General features: G+C 55.5%; 5 protein-coding genes across 14 annotated transcripts; 4 read left to right on the top strand and 1 right to left on the bottom strand.

Annotated features, from left to right (window-relative positions):
* Window positions 1-460: 460 nt before the first annotated feature.
* Window positions 461-3368, bottom strand: CYB561D2 (cytochrome b561 family member D2). Of its 3 annotated transcripts, none has more exons than XM_086698133.1 (4): window positions 3181-3368; window positions 2482-2633; window positions 1979-2016; window positions 461-1293 (listed from the first exon to the last, which is right to left on the bottom strand). In XM_086698133.1, the coding sequence occupies exons 1-4, from the start codon at window positions 3366-3368 to the stop codon at window positions 790-792; spliced, it is 882 nt and encodes a 293-aa protein (XP_086554259.1). In that variant the 3' UTR covers window positions 461-789. The 3 variants fall into 3 exon arrangements, with proteins under 3 accessions (XP_086554259.1, XP_025772095.1, XP_086554260.1); XM_025916310.2 differs by lacking the exon at window positions 3181-3368 and adding an exon at window positions 3019-3167; XM_086698134.1 differs by lacking the exon at window positions 3181-3368 and adding an exon at window positions 3032-3155.
* NPRL2 (NPR2 like, GATOR1 complex subunit) lies at window positions 3284-6651 on the top strand. Of its 2 annotated transcripts, XM_025916135.2 has the most exons (11): window positions 3286-3417; window positions 3956-4047; window positions 4149-4317; window positions 4457-4565; window positions 5038-5174; window positions 5271-5368; window positions 5490-5526; window positions 5645-5738; window positions 5814-5931; window positions 6205-6347; window positions 6434-6651. In XM_025916135.2, the coding sequence occupies exons 1-11, from the start codon at window positions 3340-3342 to the stop codon at window positions 6499-6501; spliced, it is 1143 nt and encodes a 380-aa protein (XP_025771920.1). In that variant the 5' UTR covers window positions 3286-3339; the 3' UTR covers window positions 6502-6651. The 2 variants fall into 2 exon arrangements, with proteins under 2 accessions (XP_086554255.1, XP_025771920.1); XM_086698129.1 differs by lacking the exon at window positions 3956-4047 and having other exon boundaries at window positions 3284-3417.
* A 146-nt stretch (window positions 6652-6797) lies between these two features.
* On the top strand, window positions 6798-12046 carry ZMYND10 (zinc finger MYND-type containing 10). 4 transcript variants are annotated; one of them, XM_086698125.1, is made up of 12 exons: window positions 6798-8026; window positions 8306-8414; window positions 9346-9462; window positions 9584-9637; window positions 9758-9895; window positions 9972-10084; window positions 10177-10277; window positions 10607-10779; window positions 11005-11130; window positions 11213-11334; window positions 11455-11580; window positions 11669-12046. In XM_086698125.1, exons 1-12 carry the CDS (start codon window positions 7935-7937, stop codon window positions 11742-11744), a joined length of 1347 nt encoding a protein of 448 aa, XP_086554251.1. In that variant the 5' UTR covers window positions 6798-7934; the 3' UTR covers window positions 11745-12046. The 4 variants fall into 4 exon arrangements, with proteins under 4 accessions (XP_086554251.1, XP_086554252.1, XP_086554253.1 ...); XM_086698126.1 differs by having other exon boundaries at window positions 9996-10084; XM_086698127.1 differs by lacking the exon at window positions 11005-11130.
* Window positions 12047-12088: 42 nt separating this feature from the next.
* Window positions 12089-21318, top strand: RASSF1 (Ras association domain family member 1). 4 transcript variants are annotated; one of them, XM_086698132.1, is made up of 7 exons: window positions 12547-12639; window positions 14689-14795; window positions 15238-15503; window positions 18889-18993; window positions 19200-19497; window positions 19615-19730; window positions 20371-21318. In XM_086698132.1, exons 3-7 carry the CDS (start codon window positions 15351-15353, stop codon window positions 20515-20517), a joined length of 819 nt encoding a protein of 272 aa, XP_086554258.1. In that variant the 5' UTR covers window positions 12547-12639; window positions 14689-14795; window positions 15238-15350; the 3' UTR covers window positions 20518-21318. The 4 variants fall into 4 exon arrangements, with proteins under 4 accessions (XP_025771847.2, XP_086554256.1, XP_086554258.1 ...); XM_025916062.2 differs by lacking the exon at window positions 15238-15503 and having other exon boundaries at window positions 12089-12639; XM_086698130.1 differs by lacking the exon at window positions 15238-15503 and having other exon boundaries at window positions 12089-12639; window positions 19615-19724.
* Window positions 21319-22162: 844 nt separating this feature from the next.
* On the top strand, window positions 22163-25047 carry TUSC2 (tumor suppressor 2, mitochondrial calcium regulator). Its single transcript, XM_025916131.2, has 3 exons — window positions 22163-22440; window positions 23526-23646; window positions 23777-25047. Exons 1-3 carry the CDS (start codon window positions 22295-22297, stop codon window positions 23840-23842), a joined length of 333 nt encoding a protein of 110 aa, XP_025771916.1. The 5' UTR covers window positions 22163-22294; the 3' UTR covers window positions 23843-25047.
* Window positions 25048-25189: the final 142 nt, after the last annotated feature.

Below are 25189 nucleotides of genomic sequence, written 5' to 3' on the forward strand. Positions count from 1 at the left end.
CTTACTCATTTTCTCTCTCTCTCTGATTCCCAGTCAGGGAGGCTCTGCCCAGAAGATCGGATGGTTGAGGGCCTCTCTACCATAAAGAGTGTTCTTATCGATTGCTCACTCTCAAGACAGTGGTCAGTGCTTGACACCTATGGAAACAGCCCATCCCCAGCTCCCACTGTGTCACTGTCCACATCTAACCACCAGTTTGGCGATGCCAGCACAGTATGCAGGTGGGAGAGTGAAAGGACACATAGCTGTACCATCTAGGGCCACCCATCTAGGGCCCTGGGTGGCACAGGAGGGCACAGGAGGCTCAGCAGCCAGATCTCAGAGCTCATGTGCTGGGAGAGCTTCAGCCCCTCAGTGAGCAGACAGGGACAGGGGTCCCCATCTTGCCTAGCTGCCTGTTTCTTCACTCTGACAGCATTAGTGAGAACTACCCCCAGTTCTAAGCTATTCCTCCCATCCGGTCTTTTCAGTCATTCTTCTTTATTTTGCTTTTTTCTCTCCTGTAATTTCCAGACATACCAGTACAAGTATGAGTTGAGTTGCTGGGGAAGTAGGTTTGCAACCCCAGCTTCATCCAGACATCATCCATAAGCTCCTCTGGGACAGTACAGAAGAAAAGGGGAAGCACTCCACCATGAGGAGCAAGCAAAAAATGTCACACACAAGACTCCTACTTTAGATTTCCCCAGTGCCTGAGATGTCCTCATGACTTAGCTGAGAAAATCCAGGAGGCCCCAGCCCCCACTACTACACTGAGGGGCAAATCCAGGCTTCTAGGCTGGGAAGAGCTCATGGCTGGATCCTTTTGCGGTACAGGTAGGCGTTGCTCACCTGACTCATGATGACCAAACTGGTAATGACAGGGCATAGCACAGCAAGGTACCAGACCCCACCAGTGACTGTGGCGGTGAACCAGAGGGAGCACATGCCCAACAAGAGGCTGGCACTACCCAGAAGGTAGCCCACTAGCCCAGAAGTGGCATGGTATAGCTTGAGCTTAGCCAGGGGCCAGCGGGGCAGCAGTTTAGGGTAGAGCAGCCCCACCCCACCTGAGCACTGCAACCCGGCCCACAGCACAGCTATCATCCCTGCCCGCCCATGCCACGTGGCCAGGTGGGCTTTGCCAAGCTGTTCCTTATGGAGGATGACAAGACTTAGGCCCAGCAGTGCACACAGCAGGGCCAGCAGCTGCAGTACCCAGTGGCAGCGTGCTCGGCCCTTCCGTGAGAGGGAGCGCAGCAGCGAACTCTCAGGAGAGAACACCAGCAGTGCCTCGGTCATCAGGAAAGAGAACTGGGGAAACAGGGATGGGAAACTAAGTCAGGAAAAAAAGCTTCAGATAACTTTCTAAGCTGCCAGTCACTGTGGGCAGATTCCCCCTCTCCATTCTCTACCCAATGACAAGAGTATCCATTTGGAGGGGCAAGAGTGGGGAGCTCTATCAGGGACAGGACATCTGCCCTTAGTAACTGGCAAGAGGTATATACCTCTTCACATTTCTTCCTAGGTGCTATTTTGAAATGTCATGTCTGCTACATTACCCAGCAAACACAAGGTTTGAGATGTGGCAGTTATAAATGATTCACAAGCTTTGTTTCCCTAACACAGGGCTGGATACAGTTACTTGGCAAGAGCTGGCCACATGGGTGCACTATTTCAGGGAAAATTAGATGCATCACCATAAATTAAGGTAAAAAGAGACACAGGTACACTCAAAAATCATTTTCCAGGCTTCTTGCCTGGAGGTGGATAAAGCCTCATTTTGTGCTTAGGCAAATTTGCCCTGGGTTTTGAACATTCTGGTTCAAGTCTGGTTTATATACTACAGGCAGGTGTTGGAGCATGCGACTCCTCCAGTTCCACATTCCACCCCTCCAAAGAGATATTAAGCATCCATAAGGATTCAGAGGCTACCCGGGCTACCACCCGGAACTATGCTCCCTCCCGCCCCTAAGAGCTGGCCAGGGCCACTACTTACAGCCAGAGACATAAGCATGGGGTGCCAGGAGAACAGACCTGGAATGAAGAGGAGGCTTTGTGAGGCTGAGGCAAGAAGAACCCAGCCACACCGATCCCTACAGTCTGAGGAAAATGGGCAGCGCATCGCCCAAGGAAATGCTGCCAAAATACTAAGGCCCCTGTTACTGCAACAAGCTGATCCCACACCTATCCTTGCTCCCTGGTCCCTCCGTGGAGCAGAGGGCATGCTTTGCCACTCCTCTGGCAGGCCTCCCTCCTTCTCCTAGCACTTCACACAAGGCAGCCAAGTGGAGCACCAAGACAAGGAAAGAAGAGCCAGGTACTCTGGCCAAACTGACAGAGCCCCCACACTCACTTCCTCCCCACTTATTCCTCCAGCATACGATGTCCCCCAGCCAACCAAGCCTTTCCCAGGAGTCAGGCCCAAGGCTTCCTATTGCTCCTGCTCCCCAGGAGAAGGGGCACTTTCCTTCCCAGAAGTCAACTATGAATTCTACTTACTGGAGCCAGGCCTGGCAAGCACAGCCACAAAGATCGTAAAGCCCAGGGCCACAAGGTGGGCAGCAGCCCCAGAGGCAGTGCGCAGAGCTCGGTAGATGTGCGACTCGGTCTCCACAGAAAGGGCCATGGTCAACCAGGCCAGTGGCTGGAGCCTGAAAGCATAGTAGAATGAGCAAGGGTCTCAAGTGCCTGCTGTCCACTCCTCACACTGGAGCAAGGGTTGCAGGGCAGGAATGCCACTCTCTTCCAAGAAGTAGGCGAGGGCTGGCAGCCTGTCAGCGTGTACCCAGTATCTGAACTGGCACTGATCACTGGCCCACCTTCCAGGTAGGATGCGCAAGGCCGAGTAATAGACTACAAATCCCAGCGTGCATCACGCCATCGCCGGACGGGAGCGCCAGCAGGAAGCGCGTGAAGCGCTACGGGTATTGTAGTTCCCATCTGCTCCCGACTTTACAGCCTGAATCCCTTCGCGCACAGTCTCCCCACGTGCCGCTGGCATGCTGACCCTACATGCTAGGGACTCGCCTGCCTCACCTGCAGCACTGACCCGACTTGGTGGTTTCTTCCCAAGAAAGCGGGATACTCAGGCCCCTGTCGCGCGCACTGCAGCTCCGTCGCGGAGCCGCTTTACTTCCGGGTGCGACGTCTACCTACCCGGGACTTCCTGGGACAAGCTTCCCCACCCCCGCGCCACACCTCTCAGTCATGCTGCGCAGGCGCCGTTGGGCAGACAGCGTGACGGGTGTGAGTGCGCAAGCGCGCTTGATCCACCATCCAGGCCTTCGGGCTGTTTCCGACGGGTGTTCGCAGGGGGTCCAGCCGTCAGAAACTACAGACCTGGGCTCTGCTGGCGCCATGGGCAGCGGCTGCCGTATCGAATGCATATTCTTCAGCGAGTTCCACCCCACGCTGGGACCCAAGATCACCTATCAGGTGCCATCCGGGCTCGCGGGGCTGGGGGCAGAGGGGGACGGGGAGAGGGACGCTCTCGCGAGCTCAAGCAGGCTGCCTGGAAGCAGAGGATTCCCGTGCCCCGTGCTGCACACAGTCACACCACTCCTTCATTCATGGAGAATCATTAACCGAGAGAATACTCAGACCCAGGCCCCAGGCTCCCAGTGTTGGGGAGCAAACATCCCATAGACAGTGACTGTGAGAAATCGGGCTGTGGGGACCCAGAGGAGGTATCAGTTCCCAAGAGAGGTAGGGATGCGCGGTCCTACAGTATCCCTGGATGCTTAGGAATTTAGATGGAGGCGAGTGTGTGCCAGGTAGGGGAAACAGCATATGCAAAAGACGGGAGGCAGGTGAGAACCTGGAGTGTGTTTGGGAACACAAAGGAGTAGTAGGCCTGGGTGGATGGGAGAGAGGTGAAACGCTGGACAAGAGGGCTTAGTCCTTGGGGGTCCCCCAAGGTATTATACCTAGTCCCAAGGTCCACTAAGGGGCCTCTTGCCACTCCGCCTCCCAGGTCCCTGAAGACTTCATCTCCCGGGAGCTGTTTGACACAGTCCAAGTGTACATCATCACCAAGCCAGAGCTGCAGAACAAGCTTATCACTGTGTGAGGCCCTAGTGGGGAAGGCGGGGGATGTCCCAGGAGGAGAGGACAAGTTTGGGAGCAGAAAGAACCTGACTCTGTTCCCACCTGTTCCCCCCATCCAGCACAGCCATGGAGAAGAAACTGATCGGCTGCCCTGTATGCATCGAGCACAAGAAGTACAGCCGCAATGCCCTGCTCTTCAACCTAGGCTTCGTGTGTGATGCTCAGGCTAAGACCTGTGCCCTTGAGCCCATCGTCAAAAAGCTGGCTGGCTACCTGACCACACTGGAGGTCTGCAACACAATGGGCTTGAGTGGATGGGCAGGCAGACAAATGTTTCCAAAGCCCTCCAGACCTAGGAATCTGCCAGGGCAGGATGCTGGCCAGGGGTCCCAGGGTGTGCCCACCATGTTGTCCATGCTCCATTCAGCTAGAGAGCAGCTTCGTGTCAACAGAGGAGAGCAAGCAGAAGTTGGTGCCCATCATGACCATCTTGCTGGAGGAGCTAAATGCCTCAGGCCGGTGCACTCTGCCCATCGGTATGGCCCAGCCTTTGCAAGGACAGCAAAGGGGTAGAGGAAGAATAGGAACATAGCAGGGGAAGGCAAGCCCAGCCATGGACAAGACTAATGAACAAATTGGTGGCCAATAAATAGCCATGAGCTGGCTTGATGATGTCCAAGGTCCAGTGCATGTTAGGATTTAGGATTTGGAGGCCATGCTTCATGTTCCTTGGGCATATTCCTTTCCCTCTCTGGACCTATCTCTTCTTCCATGAAAGGGGAAGATTTGGGGCGCCTGCCTGCCTCAGTCAGTAGAGCATGTGAGTCTTGATCTGAGGGTCGTAAGTTCAGGCCCCACATTAGGCATAGAGTTTAAAGTAGAGGGGAAGGGGGAGACTGGCCCTACCCAGAGCTACCCATCTCCATCAAGGGCTTCTGGGAGGACCGGAGGGTAATTGAGGGCCTCTTAAAGGAGATGACACTGAAGATATGGGTGGGTCCCCTGCAGATGAGTCCAACACCATCCACTTGAAGGTGATTGAGCAGCGACCTGACCCTCCTGTGGCCCAGGAGTATGATGTGCCTGTCTTTACCAAAGACAAGGAGGATTTCTTCAACTCACAGTGGGACCTCACCACACAACAGGTGTGCTAGCCCTCCCTGGGTATCATCACGTAGAGCTGGCCACAGCCCTGGCCTCACCCCATCCCTGCTGACCCTGCCCTGCCCTGCCCTGCCCAGATCCTGCCCTACATTGACGGCTTCCGCCATGTCCAGAAGATCTCAGCAGAGGCAGATGTGGAGTTAAACCTGGTGCGCATTGCCATCCAGAACTTGCTGTAAGTGCAGCAACAGTCACACTCAGGACAGGGTTGCTAGCCAGGAAAGAGCCCTGGGACCCTGAGTGTGGGGGCTGGGAAGGCATGGCCCTCAGAAGCTGAGCACAACTATCTCCCCCAGGTATTATGGCGTTGTGACACTGGTGTCCATCCTTCAGGTAGGTGAGTCTGGGGTCTGGTTAAGCAGAGAGTGGATCATGTGGCTTGGCCAGACTGGGGCTGTGTCAGAGTTCCAAGCCCCTCACTGAGCCCCCTGTGCCTCCTGCTACCTTCCAGTATTCCAATGTGTACTGCCCGACACCCAAGGTCCAGGACCTGGTAGATGACAAGTCCCTGCAGGAAGCGTGTTTATCCTATGTGACTAAGCAAGGTAGTGGCGGGCTCTCGGGGAGGCCATCTTGGGGAGGGCAGAGCTACAAGCAGATCTGACCCCTGGTGCCCACAGGGCACAAGAGGGCCAGTCTCCGGGATGTGTTCCAGCTGTACTGCAGTCTGAGCCCTGGCACTACTGTGAGAGACCTCATTGGCCGCCACCCCCAGCAGCTGCAGCGCGTTGATGAACGGTCAGAAGGGGATTCCCAGGGGCATGAGGGGTTTGCCTGAAGGCAGATACTCTATATCTCTCTGGAGCCCCGGGTTAGAGAGGAATCAGGAGATTCCCAGTGAGCAGAATCATGTGGCACTGCTAGTCCAGGCAGGCTTTCTGGAGATGATGTGTTTGGAGGCCAGTCTGGTCACTGAGACGAAATGGGAAGGGAGACTGCAGGAAAGAGTTGGCCTGGCTGGAGGAAGTCCTGGCCAGGGCATCATCCCCCTCTCCCTCAACCCCACCCCAGGAAGCTTATCCAGTTCGGGCTTATGAAGAACCTCATCCGACGACTACAGAAGTATCCTGTGCGGGTGTCTCGGGAGGAGCGGAGCCATCCTGCCCGGCTTTACACAGGCTGCCACAGCTACGATGAAATCTGTTGCAAAACAGGTGGGGGCAGGCAGCTCAGCTAAGGTTGGGGCAGGGCAGGGTGGTCAAGTCATGGTTACTCACCTCACCTGCACTGTCCCAAATAGGCATGAGCTACCACGAGCTTGATGAACGGCTGGAAAATGACCCCAACATCATCATCTGCTGGAAGTGAGACTGGGGTGGCCTGGTCTAGGCACATGGCTGTGGCTACTCTGTACTGCTAAGCCTTGCCTGGTACATGGGGGCTAGACCAGTAGACTAGTCCATATTGTCTCAAGGTTGACCCTCACTTCTGTGAATAAAATCACCCATTTCAACCTGTCTTTATTGAGTACCGCCTCTAAACCAGCCATTGGAGAACTGGCAGTGAAATAGCTGAGGTCCTGGCACCCTGGTGCGCCATCTGGTGGGCAAGACTGGCTATGGACAAGTAAATGTGCTGGGTAATTATAAACTGAAATAACAGCCAGAAAGAAACAATCAGGAAGCTGTGATGAAGAATGACTTGGGGTGGGAGCTGGGGCTGTCCTGGATTAAATGGGCAAGGAAGGCCTCGCTGAGGTGACTTGAACTGAGGCCTGAAGGAGGAAGAGTATTCCAGGCAGAGGGAACAGGTGCAAAGTAAAAGCAACTTTAGGATGTATGAGGAACCTGGGGCATCTGGGTGGCTCAGGTGGTGGTGGCTCAGCCGGTTAAGCTTTCAACTTCAGTTCAGGTCATGATCTCACGGTTGGTGGGTTGGAGCCCTGCATCACGCTTTCTGCTGTCAGCAGGAGCCTACTTCAGATCCTCTGTATCCCTCTCTCTCTGCTTCTCCCCCCCTCAAAAATAAATAAACATTAAAAAAAAAAATGTGTAAGGAACCCAAGAGAGGCCCCCTGGGGCTGAAACATGGGAAGCAATGGGGAGAGGGACAACAGATGAAGTAGTGAGGTAAGGAAGGGGCAAGACCTTAATACTGCAGAATTGCTGATAAGCTGCTTTGGACATTATTTCGAGGACTAGAAGCGTCCACAGAGTCACCTAGAAAAAGACTACAGCAGTTACTTCATGACATGTGCTGGCAGTCTGCTAGGCTAGAATGGAGAGACGTGGGCACTGGGCAGTACTTTAGGGGATAGAGCCAACAGGTGGAGTCGGGCAGGAGACATACTGGAGGCAGGAAACCACGCAGAAGCTGTACAGCCGAGGTAGAGCTGCTGCAGGAAGAGCTGGTGGGGGCGAGGTGACCCCATCCCCGTGCGGGTCGATTTGATGTCCTAGGAGGAAGCCTAGGCCACCCGAGTCCGGTACTCAGGGCAGACCCGTGAGCCGCAGGCGGTGAAGGAGAAAGTTCTGGGAGTCCAAAGAGGGCTAACTGCAGCCGGAAAAGTGAGGTGGGCGGGGGCGGGGCCGGAGCCTGCGCAGCGCGCGCAGGCGCTGGACTAACCGTTTCCATGGCGGCGCGGACCCACGCGCCCCAACCACTCCGCAACGGCTGTATCCAAGACGTCGACCCTGCGAGTCTCTGTCGTCCTCGAGAGTTTCAGCACCCTCACTTCAGCGTCGGCTGCTGCCCAGGGTCAGCTGAATCCTGCCTTCCCGCTCTCGGTCCCCGGCCACAACATGGGCGACCTGGAGCTGCTACTGCCGGGGGAGGCTGCCGTACTGGTGCGGGGGTTGCGCAGCTTCCCGCTGCGCGAGATCGGATCCGAAGGGTGAGGCAGCTGGATCAGGGTCAGGAGGAGTTTTGGGGTCAGAATCCTTGAATGGGGGACTACAGGCCTGACACTGGGGGGGGGGGGGGGGGGGGAAGGGTACCCGGTGTGGAAGAGCCTCCAGGTGAGAAGACAAAGCTCAAGTTAGGGGATGTATGGTCCTGAGCCCTCTCTGGCCCCTTGGGATCAGGTTAGGCTTCAATAGGACCCGGCCCTCACTCCACTCCTAATGCACATATGTGCACCCAAATGCACATACACCCCTGCTCTCTGGGACAGATGGAACCAGCAGCATGAGAACTTGGAGAAGCTGAACATGCAGGCCATCCTTGATGCTACAGCCAGCCAGGGCGAGCCCATCCAGGAGCTGCTGGTCACCCATGGGAAGGTATGCTGGGGCCACAAACAGGGTTCCTGCCTTCCTGCCACCTTCCACACCACCACTCTACTCAAGAGTACCCTGCTCAAGAGTACCCTGGGTGCCTGTGCTTCCCTCTGGCTGGTACACTTGTCTTCCCCAAGGGAAAAGAGAGGAGTGTGTTGCACATTTGACTTTGCACCCCTTTGGATAAGACCCTGGCACACCAGGCCAAGTGTGAGGTGTGGGTTGATTTGGAAGATAGTCATGGATCATACAACAGCCTAGGCTGTGGGGGGAGGGCCTAAGTTCTAAAGACATCCTTGAATAGTCTGTCAGGCCAGAGGGGGCCCTCACTGAAAAGGGGGTGGGGCTTTGGCATGGAAGGAAGCACCCTTCCTAACTTGAGAGAGGAGTTGGAAATCAGGGATCAACCTGGCTGGAACATGAGCCAGGAGGTGGCTGGAATAAGTGACCTGAGATATCACTTGACAAAAAGCTTCCTCTGTGAAGAAAAGGTGGACCCCCCACCAATGGGGGTGAGGGTAGAAGACTAGGAAACTGCAGGGCCCAGAGTAAGAGTGAGGTCAAGACACACCAGAACTTTGGAAGGACAGAGGACAGAGACAAGAAGAGAGAGGGCATGAGCAGGAGAGCCAGCCTGAAGGAAGGTCTGGATAGAGGTAGAGGGGACAAGGGTGTAGGTGCAGGGTGGAGCAAGGCAGCCTAGGGACAAAGCAAGAGCCAATAACAAGAAGCATGGAGGATGTCCCCAAAGAGATTTTGAGGGCAGCTAGAAATGAAGGTCTAAGGTGCCGGAGAGAGGTTGGGAAGGTGCCTACGAGGAGAATCTAGGAGCCCAGAAGAGTTTGAGGAGAGTTGGGCTGGGCTGAGCCAGGGATGGGAGCATTAACAGGCCAAGGTAGGCCTACTTCATCCGTCCTTCCCCTCCCCCTCAAAGATCCCGACGCTAGTTGAGGAGCTGATTGCAGTGGAGATGTGGAAGCAGAAGGTGTTCCCTGTGCTGTGCAGACTGGAGGACTTCAAGCCCCAGAACACTTTTCCCATATACATGGTGGTGAGCTGGGTTCCTGGGTCATATCCTGCCCATGCCTGTAGAGGGCCCTGGACTAGAGAAGAGAGATGGTAATAGCATCCTTCCTTCAGTATCCCCAGGCTCTGTCCTCTTTCTCTGACAGGTGCACCATGAGGCCTCCATCATCAACCTTCTGGAGACAGTATTCTTCCACAAGGTGAGGCATCAGCCCTGCCCACTGGCTACTGCTCCCAGCAAGGGCCTGACAGGGAGGGAGGTTGTGTCTATGTGGAAAGAGCATCAGAGACAGAATGTTTCCCATCTGCCTGCCTCTCAGGAGGTGTGTGAGTCAGCAGAGGACGCTGTCTTAGACTTGATAGACTACTGCCACCGAAAACTGACTCTACTGGTGGCCCGGAGTAGCCGTGGTGGCCCTCCTGAAGAGGAGGAGTGCCAGTCCAGCACCCCCATGCAGGTAGGCTGAGGTTCCCTGGGGGTGTCAATGGCTAGATCAGGCTCTTTTGAGGCCTGGGCAGCAGGGGGTGGCCCAGCTTGAGCACCATGTCGCCCCCCAGGAGCTGCAGAAGCAGGCAGAGCTGATGGAGTTTGAGATCGCATCGAAGGCCCTCTCAGTGCTGCGCTACATTACAGACTGTGTGGACAGGTGGGCAGCTCTGCCAGGCCTGGGACCTTCAGTGGAAGGCTGAGAGCCTGGGCCTTTAGCTTCTGTTCGCTTCTCTCCACCACCACCCCTAGCCTTTCCTTGAGCACCTTGAACCGCATGCTCAGTACCCACAACTTGCCCTGCCTCCTGGTTGAACTGCTGGAGCACAATCCGTGGAGCCGGCGGGAAGGAGGTAAACCCTCCCTGAACTGCCTAAGCCCCAGCTCACTGCTTCCAGAACATCCTCCAGGATTTATGGGTATGGGCAGATTGCACACACAGGCAGACAAACTCTGCCCATTAGCCCATAGAGGATACCAGGATGCCTCACCCAAGATGGGCTTTGACCTGGGCTCCGCAGCAGGCAAGGCCTGTTTGTCTACTACCAAGGACTCCCCTGCTCTGGAGCAAGCAGCACCCCCTCCTGGGCAAGTCGTGCACTTGGGCAGCACCCCAGCCCATGCAGCTGTCTGACTCAGAGTGTGCAACACCTGCTCCCAGTGCACTGGTTCTTCTCCCCAGGCAAGCTGCAGCAATTTGAGGGTGGCCGTTGGCAGACAGTGGCCCCCTCAGAGCAGCAAAAGCTGAGCAAGTTGGATGGGCAGGTGTGGATTGCCCTGTACAACCTGCTACTGAGCCACGAAGCCCAGGCCCGCTACTGCTTCACCAGCTTTGCCAAGGGACAGCTACTCAAGGTGGGGAGCTCCTCCTGCATTGGTACCACCCCATTCCACCCCATCCCACCCCTGCTGTTTATCACTGTCCACCTACATCAGCCCCAGTCCTCTTTCCAGACCTCGGACCTCAGGTGATGAAGCAGCTAGTGGCACAAGGTCCCCACACGCACCTCAACCCAGCACAGCCTAGGCCCTCTCTGGTCAGCACCACTTCACACTGGCCTCCCCCGGATTCCCTTGCAGCTTCAGGCCTTCCTCACAGACACACTGGTCGACCAGCTTCCCAACCTGGCAGGCCTGCAGGGCTTCCTGGCCCACCTGGCCCTGACTGAAACCCAGCCCCCTAAGAAGGACCTGGTGTTGGAACAGGTAGGGACTAGCAAGTTAGTTGCTCAGGACCACTGTCCACTTTGCCAGCTCCTCCCTGACACTTTCCACTTCTCTCCCTCAGATCCCAGAAATCTGGGAGCGGCTAGAGAGAGAGAACAGAGGCAAGTGGCAAGCTATTGCCAAGTACCAGCTGCGGCATGTATTCAGCCCCTCAGAGCAAGACCTGCAGCTGCAGGCACGAAGGTGTGGCCTGCTGAGTGGGCAGAAGGGGTGGGAGACACGAAGAAGGCATGGACACAGGCAGCGGTGCTCTTGTGCCCCCACTGGCCAGGCCCAACCAGGCTTTCCTGACCTCTTTCCTAGATGGGCTGAGACCTACAGGCTGGACGTGCTAGAGGCAATAGCTCCAGAGCGGCCCCGCTGTGCCTACTGCAGTGCAGAGGCCTCCAAACGCTGCTCGCGATGCCAGAATGAATGGTATTGCTGCAGGTGAGGGTATTATAGGACCTTGGACTCCTAAGCCACACTTCCATACCCCCCACAAGCACTGCATGCTCACCGGCCCACCTGCCTGCAGGGAGTGCCAAGTCAAGCACTGGGAGAAGCATGGAAAGGCTTGTGTCTTGGCAGCCCAAGGTGACAGAGCCAAGTGAAGGCTACAGCCGCTGAGGGCCACCCACCCATGCGGTACAACCCACTCAGAATGTGCCCTGGACCTCAGGATCTCAGCCTAGCGTCTGCCAGAGCCCCAGCTTCCCAGGTGGTGAGCACAGCGGGGGAAGGGTACAGCTGCCGCCCCATCTCCCCCAGTAAAGCGCTCCCCACTTCCTGCCCTACCCAGCGGGTAGGCTGAGGGCGCTGCCTCAGCAAGCAGGAGGCCTGGGCGGGGGCAAAGGCAAGGGCCGGATGTGGGGACCCTGTTGGTCTAGCACAGTAAAGCTGGCCTCTAGAAACAGTCTGTCTCTGAGTGGCCTTTTGCGGTGGTCGTCGTCGTCGTCGTCGTCGTCGTCGTCGTCGTCAGCAGGAGGGAGGTTGCTCCCAGGATGCGTGGAGAAAAGGAAAAGGAGGGCGGGGACTCTGCGAGAGCGTGCCCAACCCCGCGCCCTCGCCGCCCCATTCCGCCTGTGGGCCGACACGGCCGGAGCGCCCAGGTTTCCTTTGCACCGCTCGCCCCGGTTCTCTCCCGCCGCCCTGCCGGGATCCCGGGGGCGGCGCCGAATCGGGGTCCGCCCCGCGGCCCCGCCCGCCCCGCGCTCGCTCGCGCCGACAGCCGGCGGGAGTCCGGGCGCGACCCGGCCATGTCCACGAAACCTGAGCTCATTGAACTGAGGGAACTGGAACCCGCGCGGCGCGCGGGCCCCGGCCGCACCCGGCTGGAGCGTGCCAACGCGCTGCGCATCGCGCCGGGCACCGCGCGTAATCCGGCACGGCAGCTGGTCGCGGGCCGCGGCCACCACTTCCAGCCCGCGGGGCCTGCCACACACACGTGGTGCGACCTCTGCGGCGACTTCATCTTGGGCGTCGTGCGCAAGGGCCTGCAGTGCGCGCGTGAGTAGCAGCCCCGCGCGCTGGCAGGAGCGAAAAGGGCGGCCAATGGGCAGCGCCGTCGCTGCGTATCAAGTCGCAAAGGAGGGGGTCGGAAGGGTTGGTTCCGGCGAGCAAGGTCGGTTACCTTTGCCCGGTCGTGTAAGAGTGCAGGCAGGTAGATGGTTATATCCTTATCTTATTCCATCTGCATTAGGGGCACAGTTGGGCAGAGGCGGCTGCCTATGAATAGCGGTGCCGATCTCAAGCTTTTTATCTAATTTTTAAAAATGTTTTAATATATTTTTGAGAGAGAGCGCGAGCGGGGGAGGTGCAGAGAGAGGGAGGGACAGAGTTCCGAAGCAGGCTCTGCGCTAACACCAGAGACCCAGTCGCTGGGCTGGAACTCACAAACTGTGAGATCATGACCAGAGCCAAAGTCGGAAGCTCAACCGACTGAGCAACCCGGACACCCTCAAACTCTTTTTCTGTAAAGTGACTTGGTTCTTCTTGAGAAAGGGTTTGTGCTGACCATTCTCTAAGTCCATGTTCCTCGGCCTGCGCTTTCCCAAAGATTCACTCACTAGGCCCCCCTCGAAAATCTCTGGAATGAGGGGAATTTACCTACCTATGGGATGGGGACAGGGAAAAAGTACCGTGGGTGGGCCCTCTGCAAGCAGGAATTTTGAGCAATACCTATTGCAGCCCCAGTCAACCAGGTGCTAAAACATGAAACACAACCACACACCAGCGGTCCTTCTGCCCTCCCAGGAATCACCAGCAAGCAGAGGTTGCTGCCCCACTGGCTATACACCAGCTAGAATCGGTTGGGATTTTACAGGCCTCCAAGCCCCTGTGCCTGGACCTCAGACCTGTGGAATCCATCACGGGGAGTGTATCAGCAATTTAAAAACAAAACAAAACATCATTCCAGTTGGCAGCCTGGGTTGAGAATCACTGCTCTGGACCATTTAGGGACTTAGAGAAGGTGTCCCAAGCCTTTGTAGGCACGGAGACTCTCTCAGTTCAAGAGTCTGTCCTGAACACCAGAGTTGTGACAGAATACCAAGTGTGAGCAAGGGCTGAGATATTGCAATGTTCCCAAGGAGAAATGAAGTGGTCACAAAGATAAAATCCAGGACTATTTTGGGTGTGTGTCAGAAGCAAAGACAAGGGAGGGATCAAGGGTAAGTGGGATTTTTGTTTACCTCAAACTGGGAGAGTAGCAATTTTTGCTGAGTTGAGGAGCTCTGGCGAGGGGAGAGAGGGAAGTGGAAGAAGAGTTGTTTTGGCCATGTTGGGTTGACACCGGGTTTGATCTGAGGAGGGAGGTCAGCAGTGGGAGCCTTGGATCTGGGGTAGGTGAGTGTATACAGAGCAGGACAGTGATCAGTACTGAACTGAATCTCAGACACGCTGCCCATTAGATCTGGGAGTTGAGACAGAACCAAAGGAGCTGAGCAGGAGCTGCAGAAAAATGGGAGGAAAACCTGAGTAGTGGGAAGCCCAAGGGGATCAAGCATCAAATGATGCTGAGAAGGTGAGGATGGAGAAGGGACCTGGCATTCGACTGTGCACAGGTTGCTGAGGACCCTAACCAGGGCCGTTTCCTGGAGGGAGGGGCAAGCCTCACTGGAATGGATACAGGAGAGAGTGAAGGTGAGGAATTAGAGTGTATGCAGACTAATGTTAGTTTTGGTGTGAGGGGTGTAGAGACAGGTGACAGGGGAACAAGAGTTAAGAGATTTGGGGTTTTTTTCCCATCAAGTAAATGGGCGGAGGTAGGGTGTTGACAATGCGGAAGGGGGAAGTTCTACCCTAGGTGCTAGAGATAAAACTGTTTAACAGGCCTGGATCCGTAACCGCCTGAGGCCTTCTCACCAGTTTCCAGACACCCGGGGACCAATACTGGAATCTATATAGCAGCGGGGGACAAAGGGACCTAAGATAAGGCCGGTCATGTAGAGCCTGGCGGGCAACGGCTTTCATCCCGGGGTTTCTCTTCCGTCCCCCGGAAAGTTTCTCTGAACTGGAGCTGGGACTCCGCCGCCTCACAGCCAGACCTCTCTGCAGATTGCAAGTTCACCTGCCACTACCGTTGCCGCGCGCTCATCAGCCTGGACTGCTGCGGGCCCCGGGACCTGGGCTGGGAACCTGCGCTGGAGCGGGACACCAACGTGGTGAGCGCGGGGCTGGGGGGAAAGGCGGGGCTTCACGGGAAAGGCGTGAAGACCAGCGGGCCAAATTACAGGAGTTGCCTAGGACCGCTCAATGAATGGTCTAACAGCGGGTGTCCCCGCGGTAGAGAGTGCTAATTCTGCGCGCGGGCTCGAAGGGGTTCCGGGGAAGCTGACTCCGAGCGAACTGCCGGGAACCGCCCGGTCTCCGCGCCCACTCAATTTCCGCACCTTCGCGCATCCGCATCCGGTCTTGAGGCCACGCTGGTGCACATGCGCACAGGCGCCGACTTGTTTCCCAAGAGAGGTGGGGTCTGCGAGGCGGAGTTGAGCTGAGCTGCCTGGGCTATGAGGTCATTCCTGGAGGCGTGGCGTGTATGACCCCGCCCTTCGATGTTCCTCCCCCAATGAGGCAAGAGCCAGATCCTAGCCGTCTACGTTTCAGTGTTAACGGTCGCGGCGCGAACCCATATCCCGGCGCACGCGCACACGCACCTGGGGCGGTGGTTGGAGGCTACCAGCGCACTGGGTTCAGGGAGCTGGCTGGCGGGCGCGGCGATGGGCGAGGCGGATGCGGGGACGCCTTCTTTCGAGATGACCTGGAGCAGCACGACAAGCAGTGGCTACTGCAGCCAGGAGGACTCGGACTCGGAGCTTGAGCAGTACTTCACGGCGCGTACCTCGCTGGCACGCAGGCCGCGTCGGGACCAGGTGGGGGCCGGGGTTGCGGGCGGCGGGCTGGTGATGATCGCTGGGACCCTGCCCCTCCTCGCTAAATTGCCGGCTCGAGTTTTTGGGCGGGGATTCCAGAGCGCCCGGGGCCAGCCCTCGGAACTTTGTGCGGGGCTCTCAGCGCCTTGATGCCGGGTGCCGAGGCCCTGTCTCTGTCACAGACCGGTTGAACCAGGGGAAGCAGCTACATGGCTTGGGGCAGACTCGGGGCGGGCATTATCCACCTATGACTAAAGCCGACTGCGCAGTCCGGACTAGAACCTCGATTGCAGCGTTGGGACGCCCCTACCTCCTCTCTGGGAGATGGGGGCGGGGATGGGAGGAAGTGGAAGGGGAGGTGTCCTCGCCTGGAACTGGGAAGTGTGTTTAGGGAAGAGAGGCAAAGGAAGTTTCGGGCCTCTCCATTTGCAATCCTGGACGGAGCCAACTGAGTCCCCACCTCTTACCAGTCTGTCCTGTCACCAGCTGCTGGAACGCGGAGAATTCTGGAGTGGACCTGGCTGGAGTGCTCATTTCAGCAGCACATATACTAAAATTGGTGTGGATCTGGAAGAAAGGCATTTGGGAATGGATGGGAAAGAAGCCTAGTTCTGGACTGGACTATAAGCAAACGGGAGCATTTTATCCACACGAGGTGGGGCAGGCTAGATTGTAAAAGGCCCAGAGGAGGAGTTAAGAGAGATAGGGGTTATTAATCCAGGACTGTAAGATGTGCTGGAGCTGCTGTTCCTCTCCAGGCCTCCAAGGTGTTCCCGTTGTCAGAAACCTCTGTGCTGTGTGCCATAAGTGTGACTGCCAAACTCAGATAACTATTCTGGAGCGAGTACACCTCAGGGGAGCACCCTGGACAGAGTGTCAGGAAAGAGAGATGGGGACCGTAAAGCCCAGAATACCTAGCAACAATGGGGCAGAATTCCTTACATGAGCCACAAAAAGAGACTTGTGGGTGATTTTTTAGATGAAAATTGTATACTCTTTAGATTAAATTTTACTCAAAAGTTCAGCCCAGAGCTTGGGTGCAAGGTTTGAGTGTGGATCCTGTCTGTCACTCAGGCTTGAGGCATTTTTCATTGTGAAATAGTGAGAAAACCACAAGACACCAATTGAAAAGGAGGCTGGGGAGTCCCAAATTATATGTAAAATAAAAACCATCAGTCACTATGGAGGCAGAGTGGAGGATGGGTCACTGTAGTGCAGGAGATGGGAAATTCCATGGTCCTGTTGTGCACACCTCTGGGATGGCTGTTAGAATCCTCCAACGGGGGCCCCTGGGTGGCTCAGTTGGTTGAGCGTTGGGCTCTTGATTTCAGCTTAGGTTGTGATCATGATTCCAGGGTTGTGGGATCAAGCTCCACGTGGGGCTCCATGTTGAGCATGAAGCCTGTTTAAGATTCTCTCTCCTCTCCCTCTGCCCCTGTCCCCTACTCTCTCTCTCTCTCTCTCTCTCTCTCTCTCTCTCAAAAAAAAAAAAAAAAAAAAAAGAATCCTCCAGTGAGAAGCTTTGGAAGTGGAAAAAGAAACTTTTCTTCCTCTAGAATCCTGGTAGGACAGTGCAGTGCATCCAGTCCAGGTCTCTTGTTTTATGAGTAGAGATATTAAGGGAGGTTCACTTGGAGAGGAGAAGGGGCTAGAACATAGGTCACTGCACCCCATTCCAGGGCTCCTGGCTAAACCGGGAAGGGAAGAGGAAGGAGCAAGTGTTCTTACCCTCAGGCTGGAGCTCAGAACTGTCACAAGCAAGGGAAATAAGTTGGTGCCATCTCTGTGCCCCCCCAGAATTCTCTTCCTTCTTGCCCTGGTACTGGAGTCTGCTCAGCTTTCCTCCTGCCCTTCGCACCCTCCCATCCAGATACTCCTTTCTATTGGGTCACTCCTTCCTGTCCCAAGCCCTCTCTTCGGGCCTGAACAAACACATCCACCCTTTATTCCCAGGCTCTAGCCTTCATTTTGTCCCCCAGATCTCCTTTTCCCAAAGCCCACACCATTTGTTCTTTACCAGTCTTAGAGGGTTTCTCCTTGTCTCCAGTAAGATTTCTGCTACAGTTTTCCCTTCGTAGTGCTTTCCTCCATCCAGGAGATTTTTTGAAACTTGGGGGAGCAAATAGGCTTCAGTTCCCACCCCTCCCCCTATACCTTTTTCCTGTGAGACCCCAGCCTCAGTCCTCAGTGCCACATACTTACTGGTAGGTTTTAGGTAAAGAGCATAGTGCTATAAAACTGTTCTAGGTGAAGAGCACCCTACCCTCTCATCTGTCCACCCTATTTGTCCCCATCAGATGGTTTAAGCTTAGGGGCTCCAAGGCAGCAGTCAGGGAGAAGCCTGCCTCTCCTGAGCTTAGAGCTGGGTACAAGGTTATTCTACAGGAGACCAGCTGTAAAAACTCCCCTGGGAGAAAGCATTGGTCAGCAGTGATCTCAGCTGTGTCTGTGACACTTCCATTCCAACCAAGACCTGACGTCAACAGGAAGTAAGGCTGATGCAATGGAACCAGGGAGTTTGGTAGAAAAAAGTTAATTCAGAGCTCTGGCTGCCCTGGTCCATACTCCACCCTTCTGACAAGAATCCAGCCCCTGGAGGAGTGGGGGAAGGGCTGAGTGGTAGAGCTAAAAATCTCTGGGCTAAACTTCCAGATAGGAGGAAGGAGGTGCAGAAACCTACCTGCTTGGCACTTGTGGCTTTACCAGGAGGCAGATTGGAGCCTGGCCTGAAGCTGCCTTTTGTGCAGTTTGGGTCAAGATCAAATCACTGTGTTGGGTCAAGATCAAATCACACTGAGGTTTCCTCACTGTGTGTGAGACCTGCAGGGCTGGCCCCAAGTCCTCCATCAGGGGGTGTTGACATTGTAGAAGTTGCCCTTACCCTTGTACTCATAGCTGGCTGGGCTCCTGGTATGTGCCAGTCCCCATACCTCTTGCCCTGCGGTCATGGCCCTTTGCCAGGGCAAAGTGGTCTCCTTTCTCCAGGACCCCACCTAACTAGGGTGCTGGAATCAGGCTGTGCAGTTGAAAGGTGGTTTTACTGTCAACAAAAATCCCACATCTTTTCCTGGCCCCTGGCCTTTTATCTTCAGTTGTCTTGGTTTTAAGGTATCCTCAGGGCCTCACTCAGTGCTGAAGAGGCCCCATGTAGGCGGCATAAAGAAGCCACATGACTGCCTTTGCTGTGTCCATCCATAGCGTGCAAAACCAGGAGCAGTGATGGGTTCTTCTCGTCAGGACTCAAGCTTTGTAGTCAGTTTTCAAAGGCTGCCCCAGAGGCTGTTTTTCAAAGCAGCCAACCTGGATTCTCCTCCGTGTCTGTGACATGCATTGCAGTGGGATGGGTTCTTTTAGGGCCCTATGTCCACCCTGGCCCATCTTTCAGGACGAGCCTGTGGAGTGGGAGACACCTGACCTTTCTCAGGCTGAGACTGAGCAGAAGATCAAGGAGTACAATAGCCAGATCAACAGCAACCTCTTCATGAGCCTGGTGAGTTGATAGCCAGGGGAAGGTATGTGGGGAGAGGCAGGAACCCGACTATGTGCCTGATTCCCAAAAGGTCACAGCTAAGGTATCCTTGGCTGGGCTTAAGCAGTGATTTATTCTCACCCAGCCTAGCCCCAAGTGGACTGGTGGTGTCCATATCTGTTCCATCTCACCTGGAACCTAGCCATGGTTTGATTTCTCCTCTTCAGAACAAGGATGGCTCCTACACAGGCTTCATCAAGGTTCAACTGAAGCTGGTGCGCCCTGTCTCGGTGCCCTCCAGCAAGAAGCCACCCTCCTTGCAGGCTGCCCAGCGGGGCCCAGGACGGGGCACAGCTGTGAGGCGCCGCACCTCCTTCTACTTGCCCAAAGATGCCGTCAAGCACCTGCATGTGTTGTCACGCACACGGGCACGCGAGGTCATTGAGGCCCTACTGCGCAAGTTCTTAGTGGTGGATGACCCCCGCAAGTTTGCACTCTTTGAGCGGGCTGAACGCCATGGCCAAGGTGGGCTTCCCACTCCACCCTGCTGTATGAGAGTATATATTCTTGCATCATGTGTGAGGGTGTGAGTGGGCTGGGCCTGACTAATCAAATACTCTTTTCTCCCTGCCTGGCCCTCAGTGTACCTCCGGAAGCTATCAGATGATGAGCAACCCCTGCGGCTGCGGCTCCTTGCAGGACCCAGCGAGAAGGCCCTAAGCTTTGTCCTCAAAGAGAATGATTCTGGGGAGGTAAATGTGAGTACACAGCCCTCTTTAGTTTCTTGGTTGTCACTGGGTAGGGCTAGTAGGTTGCAGCAGCAACCTGGAAGGAGGAATAGAGCTGGAGAAAAAGCCCTACAAAGCCTCTCCAGGAGTATGTGAGCCTTGTAGCTAAACTGAAGACTTCCAGGCCACTCACAGGCCTCTCCCAAGAGGCCAGGAAGAATTGTCTTGGTGGTCTGCTCTTCTCTGTTGTGGAAAGTCCTCAGGAGATGGAGGAATCCATGGCAGTATGGTGATCCCAAGTGAGATCAAAGCCACACAGATGGGCCCAGGATGTCATGGAGGCTCCCTGTTCAGGCATTAGGACTTTTTACCTGGAAGCTTTCTGGCTCCAAAATATTGAGTCTGTGGAGTAGTATTAGAGTCAGAGTGTAGGAATGGGGGAACATCTAATTTGGTTGCCTGTCTTCGAGGTGTCTTTGACTGCCCTGCTTTGTGGGGCCCATCTTCTATACAGACTATTGTCAAGAACCCTAACACAGACCATTCAGGCAAGAACCTAACATTAGAAAGCCCCATCCTAGCTCTGTGATGTGATTGGTGCTCTTCTCTGGGGAGGGCCTGCTGATTTGGCCATGCCTGCTGCATCTTGTGTCCCCCTCTCCACCTGCAGTGGGATGCCTTTAGCATGCCTGAGCTACACAACTTCTTGCGCATCCTGCAGCGGGAGGAAGAGGAACACCTCCGCCAAATCCTACAAAAGTACTCCTATTGCCGTCAGAAGATCCAGGAGGCCCTGCACGCCTGCCCCCTGGGGTGACCTCTTGTACCCCTGGGTGAAAGGAGGAGAGTAGGCAGCGCCGAGGGCGTGCCGTGTGAGTGTGACAGGGCCCGTGTGGCCTGAAGAATGAGTGTGCATGGAGGCCCTCTCTTACTGGGGGAATGAGCCCAGAGAACAGCAAAGGAGCTGGCCCCCTGTGTCCACCCACAGGTATAGCAGAACATGGCTCTGCATTCTTCTGCCTTTTGTGTAGTGGGCCATGGTGGGCCAGGGTTGCCCTGGGAAGCTGCTCCAGGCTTGCAGCAGGGATAGAGCAGACAGAAGTCTCCTTAATTCGTGTCTCAGATACTAGAATCTTGGAGACCCTACAAACAGAATAGGTCATGTTTTCAGGGATGAGGGCCTTCATCTATGGGGAAAAGTCGTATGTTTTGGATGGGGTGTCAGGACAGCCCTATTGGAGCCAAGGGCAGGTGTTCGAGGTAAGACAGGCATCGAGAAAGAGCCTATGTTTTCCTCTGCAGTGGCCTCTGTCTCCTCACACACACTGGGGTCAGGAAATGCTGGCTCATGGTGCAGCAACAGTGCCTCAGTGCCTCCTCCAAGGAGGATGTCCCTAGGCCAGGGTCTGTGTGAGTGTGGGCACTGGTCCAGGTCCGTGCCTTGTTTGCCAGTCAGAGCGAGGGTCCTTCCCTCAGTTATTTTTGATGATGTGTGCGAATGTATGTAATATTTTGTGGCCTCAGCTGCATGCCTCCTGTGGGGAAGGGGGTGGGGTAACAGTCATCATCAGGGCCTGGGGCCTGAGAGAAGTGGCTGAATAAAGATTGAAGAATTCTGCTTTTGACCTCTTTATTATGGGCCCTCAACTGCAGTTGCTCCTCACGCCAGTGGCTTCCAAGGGTGATGGACAGGCTCACAGAGCACCTTCTCAAAGTCACCATGTAACCAATTTGTGAAGGGTATGGGGTATGAATATTTACTGTCATCACTCACCACCCTGGGGCTCAGGTTGTGGTAGGGGCAACAATATAAGCTAGAATTTAGGGAATCCACATGCCTCCCAACACACACACACACACACACACACACAGCTGCTGGGGGCGTTTTCACTAAGTATTTACTGAGCTACTGCTGTAGACCAAACACTGCTCACGGTACGGAAGGTCCAGCTGTTAATTCTTGCCTTCGTGGAGCATGCCTTCTAGTGGGTTTGGAAAGAACACTAAATTAGAAGTTCTTCAGACCTGAACGTAGCCATACATGTGGCCAATTATTTAATTTTCTTTAGGTATGGTTTCTTCTCCAAATGCGACAGTGGTGATAACAGAAATGGTGTGGGAATAAAATGAGACCAGATGGGCAATGCGCGGCCTGGCCTGGGACACTCCTAAAGCGCTGGTTGCGGGGAAGCCGGTGGTTGGGCAGGCCCGCTGGACCTGAACTCTGGGGTCGGGAACGTCGGGGCCGCCATACAAGCAAAAACCAGGAGGACCCAGCCACCACATTACTGGGTGGGAGCTGTCCCTGCTGGAGAGAGCGTGGCCTGCTGGGACCTGACGTCTCGCGGTGCCTACTGGGATGCCTAGCTTCCGAGAGCGGCTATTGGTCCCGCCCCGCGGACCGACGAGAGAAGCAGCCAATCAGAGAAGGCAGCGTGCGGAAGCGGAAGTGAGGTTTCCGTGGAGACAGCGGAGCCTGCGGAAGGCGGCGGCGGAAGCACCTGCGGGAGAAGGCTGAGGCAGGGTATGGTGCCTCCGACGGCCCTGTGAGAGCGAAGCGGCCGCGGGGCTCGCCATGCGCCGGCGGCCCTGACATGGGCGCCAGTGGCTCCAAAGCTCGGGGCCTGTGGCCCTTCGCCTCGGGGGCGGGGGGCGGCGGCCCGGAGTCAGCAGTCGCTGAGCAAGCTTTGGTGCGGCCGCGAGGCCGAGTCGTGCCCCCCTTCGTATTCACGCGCCGCGGGTAAGGGCGCGGGTTCCGCCCCGGGGAGACAGGCGGGCGGCGGGGCGCCCCGAGTCACAGGGAGCTCCAGCCGGAACCAGGAGAAGTCCCATGTTTTGGACCCCCGTGGGAGCAAGGGATGGGAAAAGCAGGGCAATCGGCTCCTGGCGACCTGGCTGCTCTGAAGGTCTCCCTAGGGGAAGAGGCTTGTCCGTGGGTAGGCCCTCTGTACTGTTAACTTGAGATAGGGTCTCCCTGAGACTTGAGGGTTTCTTTTCATCCCTTCCAGCCCAGCCTGCAAGTTGAAGGCTCCTAGGCTCCCTCTCCCCCAGTTCTGAGGGAAGACTAACCCTCTGATTTGGCTGTTTCCGTTACCTACCGTGATGGCATTGGACCTCTGAGGGTAGGTAGTAGCTAGGAAAGTAGGACTGGGTCCTAGTGTTAAGAATGGAGCCTGGGAAAAAGACCCTCACTCAGGTATGTTCTTCAGATCTAGAGCACTGACCTTCCCTCTCTTTTTCCATGGGTCCAAACAGGAGCGCTAGATTGGCCTGGCCCTGGTGGGTCCGGGGAAATGGTACTTAGGTGATGCTGGAGATTTGGCTGTAGATACTAGGGAGACCGAACAGTGGTAGTTTGGCTAGACCAGCCACTTGGGGGTGGGTGGGGAGGATTCAAACTTTTTCCCTTTAGGTTCCCACCTAGCTCAGGTATCTGCCATCTCAGGTTGACCCAGGGCCAGTAGTATCTTCTGGAGTGAGACACATGCCCAGGCCATCATGCTTCGCCCACCTTGGGTGAAAGCAAGGGCCTGATGTTGAAATGGCCACTTTTGCTGAACAAACCAGTGATGAGAACTGGCCTTAGCTGCCTTGACAATGTGCTCTGATATGATGTCTCTTCCTGAGGCCTGACAGAGTAGCACTGGCTACCACCCCATTCGCTTCTAGTAGACCCCGTACCCTTCAGGCATATTATCCTCTCTTCCTCCCATCAAGGTTGTTCCTCCCCATTTGGAGGCGGGCACGCTTCCTTGTAGTCTGGTCATTTGCCATGACTGGGTGTGGGGCTCCAGCCCAGCCTGTTCCCTCTCTCTCTCTACACAGCTCCATGTTCTATGATGAGGATGGGGATCTGGCTCACGAGTTCTACGAGGAGACAATCGTCACTAAGAATGGGCAGAAGCGGGCCAAGCTGAGGCGGGTCCATAAGAACCTGATTCCTCAGGTGAGAGGCTGGGGCAGTGGTCATTGAGCCTATGCTGAGTGTGTGGAGGTAGACCCAGATGGGGTCTGCTGTCATGGTGGGAGCTCTTGAGGGAGGAGCTGGCCCTCACTAGCCTCTGTTTCCGTGGCAGGGCATCGTGAAGCTGGATCCTCCCCGCATCCACGTGGATTTTCCTGTGATCCTCTATGAGGTGTGAGCCTGGGGAGTGGCAGGCATAAACACTCCCTACCCCAGCAAGAAACCCCCAGGCTCAAGGTGTGGCTTCCATTAAGGAACCTAAGCTGGGGCCACAACCCTGAATAAACTGCATTGGCCTGGAACCTTCAGCTGTGAGCGGGGCAGTCCTGCAGTGTTGGTCGGGTGTTGGTTTGTATGTGGACAAGAGGTGGCTGGCGGCTGGTGAGGGCTAATGGCAGAGTTACCAGCCCACCTTCCCCAGCAATCCCTACAAGGAGCATGGCAGGGCATATGCTGGTCAGGAATGCCTGGTTCTTGCACCCTTGCCTGGCCTGCTTTCTTCCAAGCTTGCCTAGGGCCCAGCCCTGCTAAGGGTTACAGCACTTTACAAGCAAGGTCTGCCTTCTTCCAGCCCCTGGGCTGCAGGAGCTGTACGCAAGCGGGAACTTCCCTTCCCTCATTTCCCTTACCCCCTTGTTGGAGCATTTCAGCCGTTTGCTACCTCGATTCCTCCTGTGTTGGACAGAGGCTGGGGGCAGTGCAAGCCTGATTCTTCCTGTCTACCTGCTCATCTGTTCCCACTCCCAGACGGATGGACAGTTTGCCAGCTGTTAATAGGAGATGGGACTGGTATAGGAGGATACTCCCTCCACCCAGGGCTGGGCTGATCCCTCCCCACTGCAACTACTTGTTGCCCCCACACACATCCCAGTTGAGAGGGCCTAAGATGGGATCAGGAAGGGCTATGGATGCCTGTGCCTATGGGGAGTTGTACCAACCCATCTACTTTGTCTAATCTTCCATGCCTTTGAACCAGCCCCACACAAACCCCTGCCATTGGGTGACCATCCGCCACCCATTGGTGAGGGACAGCACCCTAGGGCTGGTGCCAATAGCTATAAGGAGCCCATCACCCCTTTCCCTAAGTATACCCATCCCTCAGGATCAGTCAAGGGAAGGTATTGGAGCCCCTGGGTAAGGACAGAAAGGAGAGATCAACCATAAAGGAATACTTAAAATGTGAAAGTTTGTAAATAGTTTAGTCCATGATGTTGGGGCAGAGTCTGATTTCTACATCGAAATGATTTTTTTTTAATTCCTTACTGTGCAAGCTCTGTGGTTTTAAGAGTGTGGGAAATGGCTTGGGAAGGGTGGCCCCTAATCTAAGAAGAAGACTGTTGTGTTATTTGTTTAGTTTCAATAAAATTATTTGTAGACCCTGCATACGAGTGGTATCCGCTGTGACATCCAGTGTCTAGACCACCATCTGGGTTCTGTGGGTAGGCCTGGGCCACTCTGGTGACCCATCTTTATCATCAAGGCTCAAGGTAAGCCTGAGCCCAGCCCGTGGTCATCCCAGCTGTAA

The sequence above is a fragment of the Puma concolor genome, chromosome A2, assembly GCF_028749965.1.
Source record: "Puma concolor isolate L17-30 chromosome A2, mPumCon1.1.hap2, whole genome shotgun sequence".
Taxonomy (NCBI): Eukaryota; Metazoa; Chordata; class Mammalia; order Carnivora; family Felidae; genus Puma; species Puma concolor.